The sequence below is a fragment of the Bufo gargarizans genome, chromosome 4, assembly GCF_014858855.1.
Source record: "Bufo gargarizans isolate SCDJY-AF-19 chromosome 4, ASM1485885v1, whole genome shotgun sequence".
Taxonomy (NCBI): Eukaryota; Metazoa; Chordata; class Amphibia; order Anura; family Bufonidae; genus Bufo; species Bufo gargarizans.
Window position 1 is genome coordinate 375856921 of NC_058083.1, and position 16467 is coordinate 375873387.

The following is a 16467-nucleotide window of genomic DNA, read 5'->3' on the forward strand; positions in this document are numbered from 1 at the left end:
TAAATATATGTTCCTTCTGTCTTCTATTAGGTGGCAGGGGTGGGCAAGAGGAGTTACTCCGCAATGGTCATGAATGTCTTCTCGGGGATTTAAAATCTCTTTCTGTGTCAGAGTTCAGCTAAGCTTCTGCACTGTGCAGGGGCGTACATATAAATTATGGGGCTCCATAACCTAACTCAGTATTGGGCCCCTCCCTCCCTGCACAAATATAAAGTACAATTTAATCTATATATTACTGAGTATGCTTATATTGAGGACAGCGTGTGCCCCAAGCAGACCACCCCATGAACTCTACTTGCTCCTGATGCTTAGTGTGCCCAAGGCAGAGTTCATGGATCATGGATGCGTCGGAAGAACACAAGTGGGCGGGCCATGGGCTTCCTCAGTGCTTCAAAATGATCTGTGTCTTGTGCAGAGAAGACAAAGACGTAGGGGATGGGGCCTTCCATATGCTCCGGCTCCCCTGTGCAGCGGGCCCAATAGCAACGGCGTGGTCTGCCTATATTAGCAGTACACCTGTGGCACGGTTTATGCAGCACGGTTGTTGGGTAGGAGGGGTCAGGAGGTATTGCTCTCTGCTCTGCTGTCCAACCAGCAGCATCAGGAGAGGGCTCTGTATGATTTACAGCAGGGGTGCACAACTTTTTTGGGGTTTTATGGCCACATTGTCACATCACTCTATTTAAAGGGGCCACCAATAAACGATCAGTGCTCATTGCATTGGCCTATTACACAGACCAAGTGAATGGGGAAGAATGATCACTCACGGTCATTCTGACTTCATTCAGTTCTTTTGATTATTGGTAGCAGATTCCTGATTACACAGGGAGATTACAGATTACACGATTACAGTGGCCAGATATCAGAAATGAGCTTTCCTATGGAGACTTGTTCCTAGTAATTGTCTCAAATATTGTGCTGCAGCATAGTCCCTGAAATCAAAGAGTTATTCTTAACTGCTCCACGCGGCTCCGGTCCTCTGCACTGCCCTCATCTTTCAGTCACCGCTCTGTTTACACCTGGCAGTGCATGGCCATTGTCGCATGCACCTCTCCAGCCAATAGCTAGCTTCAACGGTGATGTGGCCAAATGCTGCAAGAACTTGTTAAAAAAATTTACCGGAAAAGCGGCGACATTTCCTTCCATCCAGTCTCCTATTCATAAATCAGCACTTTCCTTCACTGCAGAGGATGGCGCTCCCTGGTTATTACCGCCTCCTGTCCCCCATTTGCAGGCACCATGCAATAATCAGCAAGCACTTTACCTTACTAGCAGCGAAAGCACTCATTGGTTAAAACTTTAATGACCAGGTCTGAAAAGGCCACATGGTGATTTAAATGCTTAAAACTATCTTATTAGTTGGACTACCAAAATATTTTGTTGCAACAATTTTTTTACGTGACACATAGTGCCTTATAATGTATTTTTTTTTGTTTTATTTGGGGGAAACTGTACAAAACATTTAAAAAGTTATTTTTTTTACAAACTATAGCTCCTTATTCTTCAAATATGCTAATAAAATATATTATAATTAGTTTTGTGTTGACTGTTTTTGTTAAATAATATGTATAGTTTCACATGAATGGGGTAATAATGGAGATGGTTTTAGTTGGTGTGGGTGTTTTTTCTTTCATGTATCTTATTATTATTTTTTATCTTTTTGTAACTTTATTTTTTATATATTTCTTCTAAATATGTCACCCAATAGGTCATAAAAAGACCTTTTGGGGACAATGACAAGTTTTTTCAAATTTTGCACTTTTTTTCTTTTTCTTTAACTTTTTTTTATTGTAATATTTTTATTTTTTATTGGTTTATTACTTATTTTGCTAAATATATTTTTGCCACGTATGTCCCCCAAGAGGTCATAAAGACTGTTGAAGGACAATGAACGCTATTATTTTGCACCTTTTTTTCCTTTTTATTTATGTTTTATTTTTATGGTATTTTATTCTTTTTTTTAATAATTTTCTTATATATATTATTTTTTTACATAATTTGCTCCTAATAGGTCACTGAAGGAACTTTAGGAGACAATGAGAGACTTTTTTTTGCATTGTTTCAACTGTAACTGGAGCATTCAAAGGAACGCTAGTTACAGGGAAAACCAGTCTGTTGCGGAGGGGAGGGGGCTTTGTAAAAGACAGAGCTGATCAGGGTTTACTGACCCTGTAGCTTTGCGTTCCTCTACCCCTAACACACTCGGCGATCATGTGATTACAGGGCTCTACACTGCAGAGCACTCATTGAGGAGAAGGAGAAGAGTTGATAAACCGCTTCTGGCTTCTCCTCAGCTCCTCCTTTCTCACTAACATCTCACTAACATCCAGGACCATTCCTGCTCCTACTACAGTGCAGGAGCTATCATTCATTGCTCTGCGGCGCTCCAGGCAGAAACACAGCAGATCGCACGATCAGCTGTGTTTCTACAATCAGAAAGGGGGCCGCAAACCATGGGTCTGGGGGCCAAATGCGGTCCACAGGTTGTGCACACCTAATCTACAGTATAGGAGGGGCCCAGGCATTGGGGGGCATTTTTAGAATTGAATAACCCCATTTAATGCTTTTTCACAAGTAATATATTTAAAGAACATCATTTTTTTTTTTCTGATACTCTATTAAATATTTTAGCATATTTTTTCCCTTCAACTAAAACGTTATAGTCCAAAAAAATACTGTAATTTCTGCTAAACCATATTAGGAAAAGGTATTACTAGTTACAAGTTTTTTTTTTTTTACATATTTGCACATATTGATATTTCTTTGAAACAAATTGAATTTGCAGTAATTTTTTGATCCCAAAAATTTTGCTGTGAGGCCTTCAAAAAGATGTCTACAAAGGGATTTTTAAAAGACTGACAGGTAGTCTGGATGATCATCTGCAAGTTGAGAAGATTTTAATCCTCTACCACCTTGCCCAAGCCAAACTATCCAGCAAGCTCCACACGAGCGCTGAATGAAAATTACTAGAGCTGCAGCTAACTATTATTTGAATAATCAGGACAACGGAGCGAGGCGCAGGCATAGCGCAGTGAGAGTTGACTGAGGGGTAAGTAACAGACCAGGATAGGGTTAATTTTTTTGGGAGGGGTGGAGTTGGGCCGGGGGAGGAGTAGGGGGTGTTGTGTCATTTTCGCGGGCCGTTTATATGCAGGGTAGAGGGGGAGGGGCGGCACCGGAGGGCATTATTCTTTTGGAGAGTTGCGGTGTGCAGGCGAGCGTTTTTTGGGCATGGCGGGCATGGCGTTGTTAGAGGACTTGCTGGTGGCTGTGCGGGCAGCGGCGGAGCGGCACGGTTCCGAGTGGCTGGTTAGTAGTTTGGAGGCGGCTGGGGGGACCCCTGCCGTGTCCCCGGCAGTTGTGGGTGGGAGAGTTAGGGCCAGGCGGTCTGTACCTCCGGAGCGTTTGAGCCCGGATGTGTCACCTCGAGCGCGGCGTCGGCTTAGGAGCCCTGCTGGGAACCCTCCGCTGGCGCCGGCGGCAGCAAGCGCTTCTGCTGGCCACGCAGCGGGAGGATTCTTTCCCGGCGTAGTGCGGTGGCATGCGATTTGCGCAGCGGTGGTAGGTCGCGGTCGCCGGTGAGGGTGCCTGTGGGCGGAGTCGGCGGGGCTGATGGTCGGGGCCCGGCGTGCACGGCCCGGCGTAGGAGTGGTACCCGGGTGTCTGGCGGGGGGGGGTGTGAGGGACAGGCGGGAGGACGCGGCTTCACTTACCCCAGGTGAGGGCCGGGCGGCGCTTTCTTCCATCCGGTCGCGGCGGGAGACATCGCGGCTGGTGATGGCAGTTGGCAGTGGAGTGGATGCGGGTAGTGCGGATGTTGCGGCTGTGTGTTCGGCTCGCACGGGCCCAGAGGCGGTGGAATCAGCCAGGAGGTTGCCGGCAGCGTCACGGTCTCGGTCTGCTGGCCGGAGGCCTGGGTCTACTGCGCAGCGGCGGGGTGCTAGTTCGGGATTGTCGACACCTGCTGGTGCGTCCTGTGTGCCAGGCAGCAATGTACGGAGGAACACGCTGGCTGGGGGCCTGGGCCTTGCTTCAGCCCCAGTGCAGAGGTTAGACACTGTTTCTGAGGGGCGTGCATTTGTGGGTCATCCGTGGAGCCGGGATTTAGTGATGTTGAAGGGGAGGACGACCAGAATCTGCGGCCGCCGGGCGGTGGGCCTGCCTGCGGGGAGGTGATCATGTCGCAGCCACGCCGCTTGGATCATGGCGGGGGTTTCGTGGAGGATCAGGCGCTGGAGGACGGAGAAGTCAGCCAGGAGGCTTGGGAGACCGAGGGTCAGACGGATGATGCAGTCGGCGCGTGTCCCTCTACGTCCGGATTGTCGGTGGAGTCGTCGCGGAGAGGTGCTACGGTGCGGTCGGCGGCTGCTGGGAGTACGCCCCAGGGACAGCCAGATGAGAGGACGTCTGGGCGGGATGCTGGAGTGGGGGTGGGGGGGGTGCAGACTGGTGAGGACGGGTTAGCGCGGGAGCTATTGGCGGGTATGTGGACTTTGTTGTCTCGTTGGAAATCTGGGGCGGTGTCGTCTCCGGCTGCAGTGTGGGCTGCTGCGCCTGTGGTTGTGGACGGTGAGCGTTTAGATGCGGCTGGTGTGGGGGGCTCTCCTGCAGTCGGGGGTGTGACGACGGCGGCGGCGGTCGTCGGTAGTGGTGGTAGTCCAGGTGCGGGGGAGGATGTCAGGCTGGCGGATGCTGCTAAGGGTGAAGTTTATGTGTGCTTTGAGGGGCCGTTGGGGGCTCACTTGAAGGCTGAGGTCAGGGAGAAGATCTGGAAGGGCGAGTATGTGGAGTTATTTTCGTTGCTTCCGTTGGACAAGTTTCAATTGGATAGGGTGAAACCGGATGAGAGTAAGAAGGAGGAGGAGGAGAAGCGGAGGTATAGGCTGATTCCACATACCTGTTTGAATTGGTTGCAAGCCTTTGCTATTTTGGCTAGTGTGGTGGGTGAAAAGGCGCCGGAGTGTTGTTCGGCTCTTTTTTGCTACATGGACGCTATAGGGGAGGCGTATCGGACGTATGGGGGTGTGGAGTGGCTCAGGTATGATGAGCAGTTTCGTCAGAGGAAGGCGGTTAGGCCTAGCATTCGGTGGGACCACAAGGACATAGGTCTGTGGATGCGTTTGATGGCGGCGCCAAAAGGGGTGAGCCAGCCCTTTCGTGGGGCAGCCGGGGGTTCCTCGGCGTCAGAGACAGCAGGAGGGGTCAGGAGAGGTTGTTGTTGGCAGTTCAATAAGGGTCGCTGCAAGTACCTGTCGGAATGTCGGTTTAAGCATGAGTGTTCCGGTTGTGGCGGTGCCCACAGTTTCGCGCGGTGTTTCAAGCGTGGTAGGGGGAAGGGATTTGAGGCTGCACAGAAGAGGGGTGACCCCGGTGAGGGTGGACGTGATGGGGCCCTTTCTAGAGACATATCCAAATAGGGAGGCGGCCGCTTTATTATTGGCGGGGTTTCGGGATGGCTTTAGGATTCCGTGTTCGGCAGTTGGTGTGGGGGTTGCGGTGCGTAATTTGTCTTCGGCATTGCAACGGCCGGAGGTGGTTTCGGGAAAAAATTGCGAAGGAGGTGTCGGCCGGGAGGGTTGTGGGCCCTTTTCTTGATTGTCCGTTGCCGGATTTGTGGGTTTCGCCTTTGGGGTTGGTCCCGAAGAAGGAGCCTGGCAAATTTCGGCTTATTCATAATTTGTCTTACCCGGCTGGGTGTTCTGTGAATGATGGGATTGACGATGAGCTATGCTCTGTGTCTTATACGTCATTTGATGAGGCGGTTCGGTGGGTGCGTCGTTTTGGGCAGGGTGCATTGTTAGCAAAGACGGATATCGAGGCAGCGTTTCGCTTGCTACCTATTCACCCGGATAGTTTTCGTTGGCTGGGTTTTAAATGGGAGGGGCAGTTTTTTGTGGATTGTTGTTTGCCTATGGGATGTGCGATCTCGTGTTCGTTGTTTGAGGCGTTTAGTTCCTTTTTGGAATGGGTGGTGTGGCAGGAGGCGGGCTGGAGTTCGGTGCTGCATTACCTTGATGATTTTTAGTTTTTTGGGGCCGGCGGGGTCCAGGGTGTGTTCGGTTTTGTTGCATACCATGGAGCGAGTGTCTGCGAGTTTTGGGGTTCCGTTGGCACGTGAGAAAACGGAGGGTCTGGCTACCTTGGTGTAGTTCTTGGGTATTGAGATTGACAGCGTGGCTATGGAGTGTCGTTTGCCTTTGGATAAGGTGGAGGACTTACGTTGTGAAGTGGGTTGGTTGCGGACTGCCAGGAAGGCGCAGCTTAGACGGGTGCAGTCCGTATTGGGTAAGTTGAATTTTGCCTGTAGGATTTTGCCTATGGGTCGCGTTTTTTGTAGGCGTTTGTCTATGGCCACCGCGGGTGTGAAGGCCCCGTTTCATTTTGTGCGGTTGTCGGCGGAGGTGCGTGCTGATTTGGAAGTATGGGAGAGTTTTTTAAGTGAGTTTAACGGCCGTTCGGTGTGGATGGAGTCGCCCAATCTTAATGTGGACTTGGAGTTGTTTACGGACGCGTCTGGTTCGTGCGGTTATGGGGCTTTTTGTCAGGGACAGTGGAGTGCGGGTGCTTGGCCAGAGGAGTGGAGGGTTGCTGGTTTCCTTGGGAACTTGGCTTTGTTGGAGTTGTTCCCTATTGTTTTGGCTACCGAGTTGTGGGGGGATTTGTTGAGGAATAAGCGGGTGCGTTTTTGTTGTGACAGTTTGGGGGTGGTGCAGGCGGTGAATCGTCAGTCGGCGAATTCGCCCCCGGTGGTGAGATTACTTCGTCATTTGGTTTTGAACGGTCTGAAGTTGAATGCATGTTTTGTAGCAGTGCATGTACCTGGGGTAGATAATTTCCAGTGGGATCGTTTTCGCAGCTTGGTGCCGAGCGCGGAGGTGACGGGTCTGCGGTGTCCTCAGTGGCTCTGGAGCGTGGCCTTGGGGTCTCGTTAGATCTGGTGCAGCGGTCCTTGAGTAGCGGTACGTGGTCGGCTTATTCTTTGGTGTGGTCGCAGTGGGAACGTTTGATGGAGCAGGTGGGGGGTTGCAGAGGGGTGGAGGATTTTCACTCGTTGCTGGTTTATTTTGTGGGAATGTCGTTTAGCGATGGCCTATCTTTTTCGGTGGCGGCGGTAGCTTTTTGGTTGCGTATGAGGGGTTTGGCGGATGTATCCCGGAGTTTTTTGGTGCGGCAGGCGTTGAAGGGGTATCGTCGCAGTGTAGTGAGGAAGGATTCTCGTCGTCCGGTTTCGTTTCAGATTCTGCAGTTGTTATGGGATCGGGCAGGGTGTGTGTGTGAGTCTTGGTATGAGGTGTGTTTAGAGCAGCTTTTTCCTTGGCTTTCTTTGGGGCGTTTAGGGTTTCGGAGCTGGTGGCTGCTAGTCGTGTGCGGCGGGGTGGCTTGTTACGGGAGGATGTGAGTGTTTCTGATGGGGGTTTGCGGTGTGTTTTGCGGAAGTCCAAAACGGACCAGTTGGGTAGGGGTGTGTGCATTGTGTTGCGGCCTCTGCCGGGTTCTGTGGTGTGTCCTGTGCGTTGTTTGGAGGATTTTCTGTTGCTTCGGCCAAGTGGAGGGGATGTGTTGCTGGTGCATGAGGATGGCTCGGCGTTGTCGCGTTATCAGTTTGTGGCGGTCTTCCGGAAGTGTTTGACAGCGGCGGGTTATGTGGCGAGTGAGTTTGCGTCGCATTCTTTTCATATTGGCGCAGCAACAGAGGCCGCCAGATGGGGTTTGGGTGAAGATGTCATTATGCGTATTGGCCGGTGGGAGTCTGCGTGTTTTCGTTCTTATATTCGCCCGCATATGTTGTGATGTTGGTGTGTTGGGGGGGAAATTTGAGTGTCGGTGAATCGTTGTTAGCCTGGTGGGTCACTGTTTGTTTCTTTTGTTTGTTTACAGGTTTGCGTTCTTGTTTGGCATGGATTTTCGGTCATTCCTATGTATACTGGGGTGCGTTGAGAGCTGATGTGCGGAGGAGCGGTCGGCAGTTGGGTTTCCAGCCGGGCGAGTTGCAGGTCCGGTGGATAGGTTTGCGGGGTATGTTGTGGGGGCGCGTGTTGCCTGAATTTCATGCTTTTGCCTCTTTGGACAGGTGCCCGGACATTGTTGTTTTGCATGTGGGTGGGAATGACTTAGGTGTTCGCCGCTCGAGGGATGTCATTAGGGACATCAAATTGGATCTGCTGCGTTTGATGGAGGAGTTCCCGGATTTGTTGGTTGTGTGGTCGGAGGTGGTACCGAGGAGTGCGTGGCGTTTTGCGCGGTCGGTGGACCGGATCAACAAGGCTCGGGCAAAATTGAATAAGGAGGTGGGGCGCTTCGTTCGGCGGCAGGGTGGTTTTGTGGTTCGGCACAGGGAGTTGGAGGTGGCTTCGCCTCAATTCCTCAGGTCGGATGGGGTGCATCTTAATGAGATCGGCACGGATTTGTGGACACTGGGGCTTCAGGATGGTTTGGAGTCAGCGTACAGGGTGTGGCGGGACGTCCATAGGTGAGGTGTCTCCTATGTGCGTCGATGGCAGGTTAACGGGGGGGTCCTGGAAGGCAATACTATGTTTAGTAGGTGCATGACACGTTGGAACATGCATCCATGTGGTTCGGTAAGCTGAAAGCTGGGGGCTCCTGTTGGGCTAAAAAGGCCTACAGGGGTAGAGGAATATATGGTTTTGGAGGATTTGGTGCCCTTGGGTCGGCGAGTGCGGCCGAGGGTAAAGGAAAGATGGGTGGAGTGAAGATCGCAGCTTGCTAGGGTTGCCTTCTAGGATCCTTCCGCAGAAGTAAAATGTTAGTGCATTGTATTGATATGTTTTGTATTTGTTGATTGATATTTATTAATGTATGGTTGGTAAATGATGTTCGATTATTAGTGCGGTTTAATAAACGGCTGCTATGGCCTTTCCACCAAAAATTATGGACTATGTGTTTTATTGGGATAGGGGATAACAGGGTGGTATAGAGGTCTGGAAAGATCTTACCTCCTTAAGTCATCAGGACAACGGAGCGAGGCACAGGCGTAGCGCAGTGAGAGTTGACTGAGGGGTAAGTAACAGACCAGGATAGGGTTAATTTTCTTGGGAGGGGTGGAGTTGGGCCGGGGGAGGAGTAGGGGGTGTTGTGTCATTTTCGCGGGAAGGTTTATATGCAGGGTAGAGGGGGAGGGGCGGCACCGGAGGGCATTATTCTTTTGGAGAGTTGCCCACCCTCCCGCCCTTGTTTGTAGGTTGTCATGTTTTTAATTTGTCATAGCAGGGGGCAGGTTAACGGGGGGTCCTGGAAGGCAATACTATGTTTAGTAGGTGCATGACACGTTGGAACATGCATCCATGTGGTTCGGTAAGCTGAAAGCTGGGGGCTCCTGTTGGGCTAAAAAGGCCTACAGGGGTAGAGGAATATATGGTTTTGGAGGATTTGGTGCCCTTGGGTCGGCGAGTGCGGCCGAGGGTAAAGGAAAGATGGGTGGAGTGAAGATCGCAGCTTGCTAGGGTTGCCTTCTAGGATCCTTCCGCAGAAGTAAAATGTTAGTGCATTGTATTGATATGTTTTGTATTTGTTGATTGATATTTATTAATGTATGGTTGGTAAATGATGTTCGATTATTAGTGCGGTTTAATAAACGGCTGCTATGGCCTTTCCACCAAGAATTACGGACTATGTGTTTTATTGGGATAGGGGATAACAGGGTGGTATAGAGGTCTGGAAAGATCTTACCTCCTTAAGTCATCGATAAGTTGTCAATAATTTAATCGGGGAAAAACACCAAAATTACAAAACAAAGAGGTTTATATGTTTTTACTTGAAAAATTATGTTCAAAGGCCATATTAAAACAAATTATGGATGGCACTGTTATGGGGGATCTGTGGATGGCGCTGTTATGGGGGGGATCTGTGGATGGCGCTGTTATGGGGGGAATCTGTGGATGGCGCTGTTATGGGAGGATCTGTGGATGGCACTGTTATGGGGAGGGGGATCTGTGGATGCCACTGTTATGGGTAGGGGGATCTGTGCACTGTTATGGGGAGGGGGGATCTGTGGATGACACTGATATGGGGGGGATCTATAGATGACACTATATAGCATCTTATGCTATATGTGTCATCCACAGATCCCCTCCCCATTACAGTGCACACATCCCCCTTCCCAATAACAGTGCACAGATCCCCTTCCCCATAACAGTGCCATACACAGATCCCCCTCCCCATAGACTTCCCCATAACAGTGCCATACACAGATCCCCCTCCCCATAGAAGTGCCATACACAGATACCCCTCCCCATAACAGCCCCAGCCCCGCTGCTCACAGCAGACTAATCCGGCAGTAACTTTTACTCATCGCATCTTTATTACCTTACAATGAAGCTCAGGTAACAGGCAGAGCGGGCAGCGGTGTAACGTCACTCACTCACGTGATGCACCTGCTCCCCTCACTTTATGAATGAAGGAGGCGGACCAGGCGTGTCACGTGAGTAAGTGACGTTACGCTGCCGTCCACTCTGCCTGTTACTGGAGCTTCATTGTAATGTAAAATAAAGATGCGCTGATTTAAAGTAAACCGCCCACATAGCAATAAATCAGTGATTATTCGATAACTGGATTCGTCGACAACGAATCCCGTTATCGAATATTATCAATAAAGTTGATTAATCGTTGCAGCCCTAAAAATTACAGAAAAAAAGTCTCTATGAACTCCAGAATTTCATAGCAGGACTTACATGTAGTCTGCAGTTGGAAAGAAGCTACATTTCTTTTTTTTTATCAGATAATTTTTATTTGACATTTTTTGAAAATCACAAAAATACAAAGAAAGAAAATAGTCTGCACAGTATACATGCAACAGTTGATAACAATAGTACCATAGCGTTACATGATCGGCCAAAGAATCACTTCCATGAGTATGCAATATATCATCAGGCATAGCATAGTGTACACATAAGATCAAGTAATCTAGTTACACAGTAACCACATTTCCCATCCATTATAATTAATGAACATAGGACCAACCCTCCCTGCCCAACTAACCCCCCCCCCCCCCCACCCCCTTACCCGAGCGATGGAACGGATCCGAACTCCAACATCGGTTATCTTATTAATATATCATAAGCATAGCCATTGGTGTACTTCTCCTTTTTAACATTCCTCTTCACATCCATCCTACGTAGTACTAAACACTTTCATACATCGTACATCCATAGCTAATTAAGCTAAAGGAAAAAGAAAGCACACAGAAACAAGGACTGTGTCTCTACCTTCCCATAGTCCAACTGAGAAGCTTATCCGGACACTGTATCCAAAATTTCTCCCAATTATCCCATATTTTGTTAAACTTCATTACACATTGTCTTTTAACATATACACCTTTTTCTAAGCGTTTTCTAATCAGTTTCCTAGCCTGGAATAGCAGGCGCTGCACTCCCAGACGGTGATGGCGATTTTTTATAATATTCCTACTATACATGTTCTCAGACCAGACGGAACCGTGATATTAATGCGTCTTTTATTAAGGCCAGAACCGAGGACCAGAAATTCCAGAGCTCCGCACAATCCCAGAGCATGTGTAACAAGGAAGCAGGGCTCATGCCACATCTAGGACAATCCACATCCTCCCGAACACCTATCCAGCACAAAAACTCTGGCGTCCTATACACCCGGTGCAATAAAAACAACTGGGACATACGCTGCCCCCTCACAAACTGACTATTGCGGGGTGAGTGCTAGGATCCACTTCCACTGCTCTTCAGAAATCTGCTCAACATCGCTTTCCCATTTAGATTTAACTGCTAAAACCCCTTGTTTCATTGACTTCACATATAAGTTCCTGTAGGTAGATGATATCAGACTGCTCGAGGAACTGTTTGTAACAAGTTGCTGAAACAACGGGACCATAGTGTATTTCAATGATACAGAGTTAGCCTGTGTCTGAAAGGCATGCCATAATTGCAGAAATTGATAGAAGGCCATGTGTGGGAGACCAAATTCAGTTCTCAACTGTTCAAAGGACTTAAAAACATCAGCACTCTGTAGTTGACATAGATACCTCACACCTTTGCGCTCCCAGGATGAAAAGCCATCTAACTGGAATAGTTCAGGAAGATGCAGATTCCTCCAGATAGGGGAAAACTGCGTAAACCCTTTTACTGATAACAGCACCCAACATTTCTGCCAAACTTTGTGTATCATGGAGAGTGTGGGATGTCCCGACAGCTTACCAACAATTCCGCTATTTTCCAAAAAGACCACCGGAGAATGTGCGCCACCAATCTGGCTGAGGCAACGTCTCCAGGAGTCCTCCCCCATCCCCTCAACTGTTGCAACTGTGCCGAAATGTAGTAAAGTCATGCATTCGGTACTGATAGCCCTCCCTCCTCTTTTCCTATCTGCAGAGTGTCCAGTCTAATCCGTGCTTTTTTTATGGCGCCAAATCAGATCCCTAAATAACCTATCAATTATGAATATCCTGCGAGGAATCCATACCAGGGAGTTATGCAATAGATACATGAGAATCATTTTAAGAAGGTTACTCCTCCCAATTTCAGATAGCGGCAACTTGCACCACGCCTTCATTTTATCCAACATTGAGATTAAGAGCGGCTCTATATTGAGTTTAATATAACTGTTAGAATTTGCTGTAACTATTATCCCCAGATACTTGACCTAATGCGCAATTTGCACTGGACTGGATTTGGGGACGAGAGTCACAGCAGAGTCATCTAGCGGTAAGAGAATGGACTTATCCCAGTTGATACGGAGACCAGACCTATTACCAAATTCCCGTATAAGTGCCATGACAGGACTTAAAGACTGCTCCATATTACCTAAGTAAATTAACATGTCATCAGCGTAAAGGGACACTCTCTCCTCCCAAGACCCACAGGGAAACCCTACAATCTGTTCAGATGAGCGCAACAGGCAGGCCAGTGGCTCAATTGCAATAGCAAACAAAAGGGGGGGATAGTGGGCATCCTTGACGGGTTCCTCTTCACAATCTGAATGACTCTGATGTTCCCCCATTCGCCCGTATCCTAGCCGAGGGGCCGTTGTAAGCTACATTTCTTAGATCAACACAGGAGGTGCGGAGGAGGAAACCTTTTCCTGACCAGAAATAAACATTGGGGAAAGAGAGCTGATTGGCATATTGTATTCCTAGATGATCATTGCATGGTCCCCATCCCCCTGGATCCCTGACAAAGGCCTCTCATTAAGTTATCCGTTCTTTCTGATTTGCACTGATGAGGGGCAATCACCCCAAAATAGCTGTCTGCACATGATGTGCTGTCTTGGCTATAATTCTAAATTGTGTCTCAAGGCCTGTTTTAAAGGTCAAACATTTTTTCTGTAGGATAACAGTTCACCAAAGGCACAGCTTTCTCTTCATATTTGTAAAGAGAGCTAGTTTGCATAGTTAATTAAGGTCTCACTCTGCAAGTTTATTCTGTTCTGTTGTTCTACTTTATTGTGTACATGTGTTTCTTTAGAAACTCTGTTATACTATGCCCGAAGAATATACCTAAGTTGTCTCAAAGTTCAGAAACAAGAGGGAACTCTCTCACTTTAGATAAGCAATCAGATTTTGTGGTCACAATTGACCACGACATCTGAGGGACTAAAGGGGGGTATCTAGTACTTTAATGTTCATCAGCTATCCGGAAACGTCATCAATATCAGAACAGTGGGGATCCAACTCCTACCACCCCCTGCTGATCTAATAAGGATGACCTATTATAAGGCCATTAATATACAAGTCCTGGTAAACCCTTTTGAATGTTTGTGATCAGATTTGTCTGTGTCCACGGACACTGGGTGTAAAACAACAGTCACTCACTGACTATTGTGCCCATTCAGCTCCTGAGTGGGTGCCATGTTTATAGCTCCAACTGCTGTGCAAGTAGGATGGAAGTCACGAGTTTTACTTACCATAAGAACAGCTTTATTCATTATGTTTTACCCATATCTCTCCCCAGAATGCTCTGCTATGTCCAGCCGCATGTGTTGTGCACTGACATGCCATTTCAACTCGATGATTTAATTGATTGATATGTAACCTTTTTATTCTTAAATGTGTTGTGCATGTGGAAATATTTTCTCATTGCTTATCCATGTTTTGGTTGAGTTTAAGGTATGGTCTACACAATGACATTTGTCGCGCAACAATTTTTATAATGTCAGTCTATGGTGTTGCACTGCAACATGCAACTGTGATGCGACAGTCGCAGAAAATCCATTTGAGATGGATTTTTCTGTGACTGTCGCGTTGCAGTCACAGCATGTCGCGGTGCGACACCATAGACTGCCATTATAAAAATTGTTGCGCGACATTGGTGCAACAAAATGTCGAGCGACAAATGTTGCAGTGTAGTTGTGCCCTTTCTGTCGTGCGATAAATGTCGTCGTGTAGACCTAGCCTTACTACAGGTACACTGCTTTGGATTATCATTAATTGACTTATGAAGGAATCATGGTACACACCTTTGTTATATTGACATGCTCTCCTTTTATTGTATAAAACCTTTTCTGAAATTAAAAAAGTTTACATACACTGTCTGCATATTCATAAAGGTCATTTTAACTTTGGCAAAGCTCATGCTTTATAATTTATGACACAAATGGAACTTCCAACAAAATTCAAGTCTTATAAATGTATCTTTTTATGTATTTTTTAAAAATAGTATTAGTAATATCATTATAGAGGGTAATCCATTATATAGTAATAATAGCACATTGCTAGGATCCTTAAAATATTTAGAATGAAGGAAGCATGGCGTTTTCCTGCATCCATTGTCCTAGACAACTCTGTGCAGGGAACTGCCACATATCCATGCACTTTAATTGAACTGTGTTGCAAATTACTTCACAGTAAATTGCTGGGAGTGCAGCTTTGCAGGTGAAAATGTAAATGAACCCCCCCCCCCCCCCCCTCCACAATAATAATTTTATGTCATATCTTAGGGATATGCCATACCATTCAATAAGGTAGATACCCTATATTTAATGTCTTATATGCCTGCACTCTAATATATATTTTTTCTCTTTTTCTACCTGTTATCCAGATAATAAATCCATTGATGAAGTTGTTCAATCCAGTGTTTCTCTACATTCAAATATTATGGCTATTGTGGACAGTCACATTATTTTGCTTGAGCACAATGTTAAAGAAGATATGACTGAAGAGCTGGTGACCAAACAAGCTTTTACTTTTCTGATTGGTGCCTCTTACAGGAATAAAATGATTAATATTTTCATACGCCCTGCACTTGTTGTTTTGGCATGTAGAACATCACATAGTTTTCAGAAAGGTAAAAATATGTGAACACCTATATAATACATATTACTTATTTTCCTGTTGGTAAGACTGATAAGATCCAAAAGTTTGCTTTTATGATATTGTTGGTGTTATGATTTTCCCCTCACCCATGACAGCACCCATGCGACTAGGACATCCCATCCAGGACAGGAAACCTGATGAGATAAAAAGGTTCACACCCCCACCACACCTCAATTCAGGTTTCCTGTCCTCCGGTTAGGATGTACCAAGGGAGCTCTTACTCCTAGCCTTAGGTTCACACCCTGGAGCTGGGCAAGGTCTGGATCTACTAACCCTGAAGGGACCTATCCCAGTCGGCATTAGTCTCCTTTGGTAGCGGCTGGCCAAGTCTGCCTTTTCTCCTGCCTCCTCCCAGCCTCTTGGGGGGCCACTGTGGTTGTGTTCAGGCGGCCCCCAGTCCGGCCAGCGGGGTGAGGCGCTTGCTCCCTTCTCAAAGATGGCCGCGGGGGAAGTTGCGCTTACTAAGCATGTGTGTAGGGGCAGGTGGCAATATGCGGCCTCCTGTATTCTGACGTCACTTCCTGTGACGCTGCAGGAAGCATAGGCCTCTGTCGGTCTGGATTAGGAGTGGGCCATGCCATAAAGGAGGCCAAAACACATTATAAGTGGCAGCAGGAGGAGGCAGCCAGCTCTCATCTGGTGCACACAGTGCTGTGCTGAACCCGGCGTCTGGAACTATGTCAGAACTGGGAGATTCTGTACGCCCTTGACATCCTCAAGGCCTTCAAGCCCGGTACTAGTCCTGAGTAGTGGGAAAGTATACGTCCTTACTCTGGGTTGTTGTTTGCTTTTTGTTTTAGGTAGCAAAAAAACATAAGAAAGCTTCTAGCAAGACTAAGCAAAAAGAATGTAGTGGGTGCATGGTACCTTTACCTGCTTCTTACCATAGGCCTTTATGTCAGGGGTGTGTGGATAAATTGGTGTTATTAAAATCAGTCTTTATCCAAGAATATTAAGGCTTTGGTCAGATCTGAAGTCAGATCTTCACTTAAATCCCTGAAGTGGAATCGGCCTCTGTCCCCAGAAAGGGTTAGTTACAGTAAAGATACAGATTCTGAATTCTCTAACGGGGAAGATTATGATATTTCTGGCCATTCTGTTTTGTAGGCAGGGTATCGATTATACTGCGAGACTTAGGGACAGTGTCCCAGATATCAACCAGTCAACACCTG

At 47.5% G+C, this 16467-nt stretch overlaps 1 protein-coding gene across 4 annotated transcripts in view; it reads left to right on the forward strand.

The window, feature by feature from the left end:
• LOC122935744 (dihydroxyacetone phosphate acyltransferase-like) overlaps positions 1-16467 on the forward strand; it is a 477317-nt gene that overhangs the window by 130180 nt on the left and 330670 nt on the right. For all 4 annotated transcript variants that reach the window (XM_044291607.1, XM_044291609.1, XM_044291610.1 and 1 more), the window contains exon 10: positions 15021-15266. In XM_044291607.1, coding sequence (XP_044147542.1) covers positions 15021-15266 — 246 coding nt within the window. The remainder of the gene's footprint in view (positions 1-15020; positions 15267-16467) is intronic.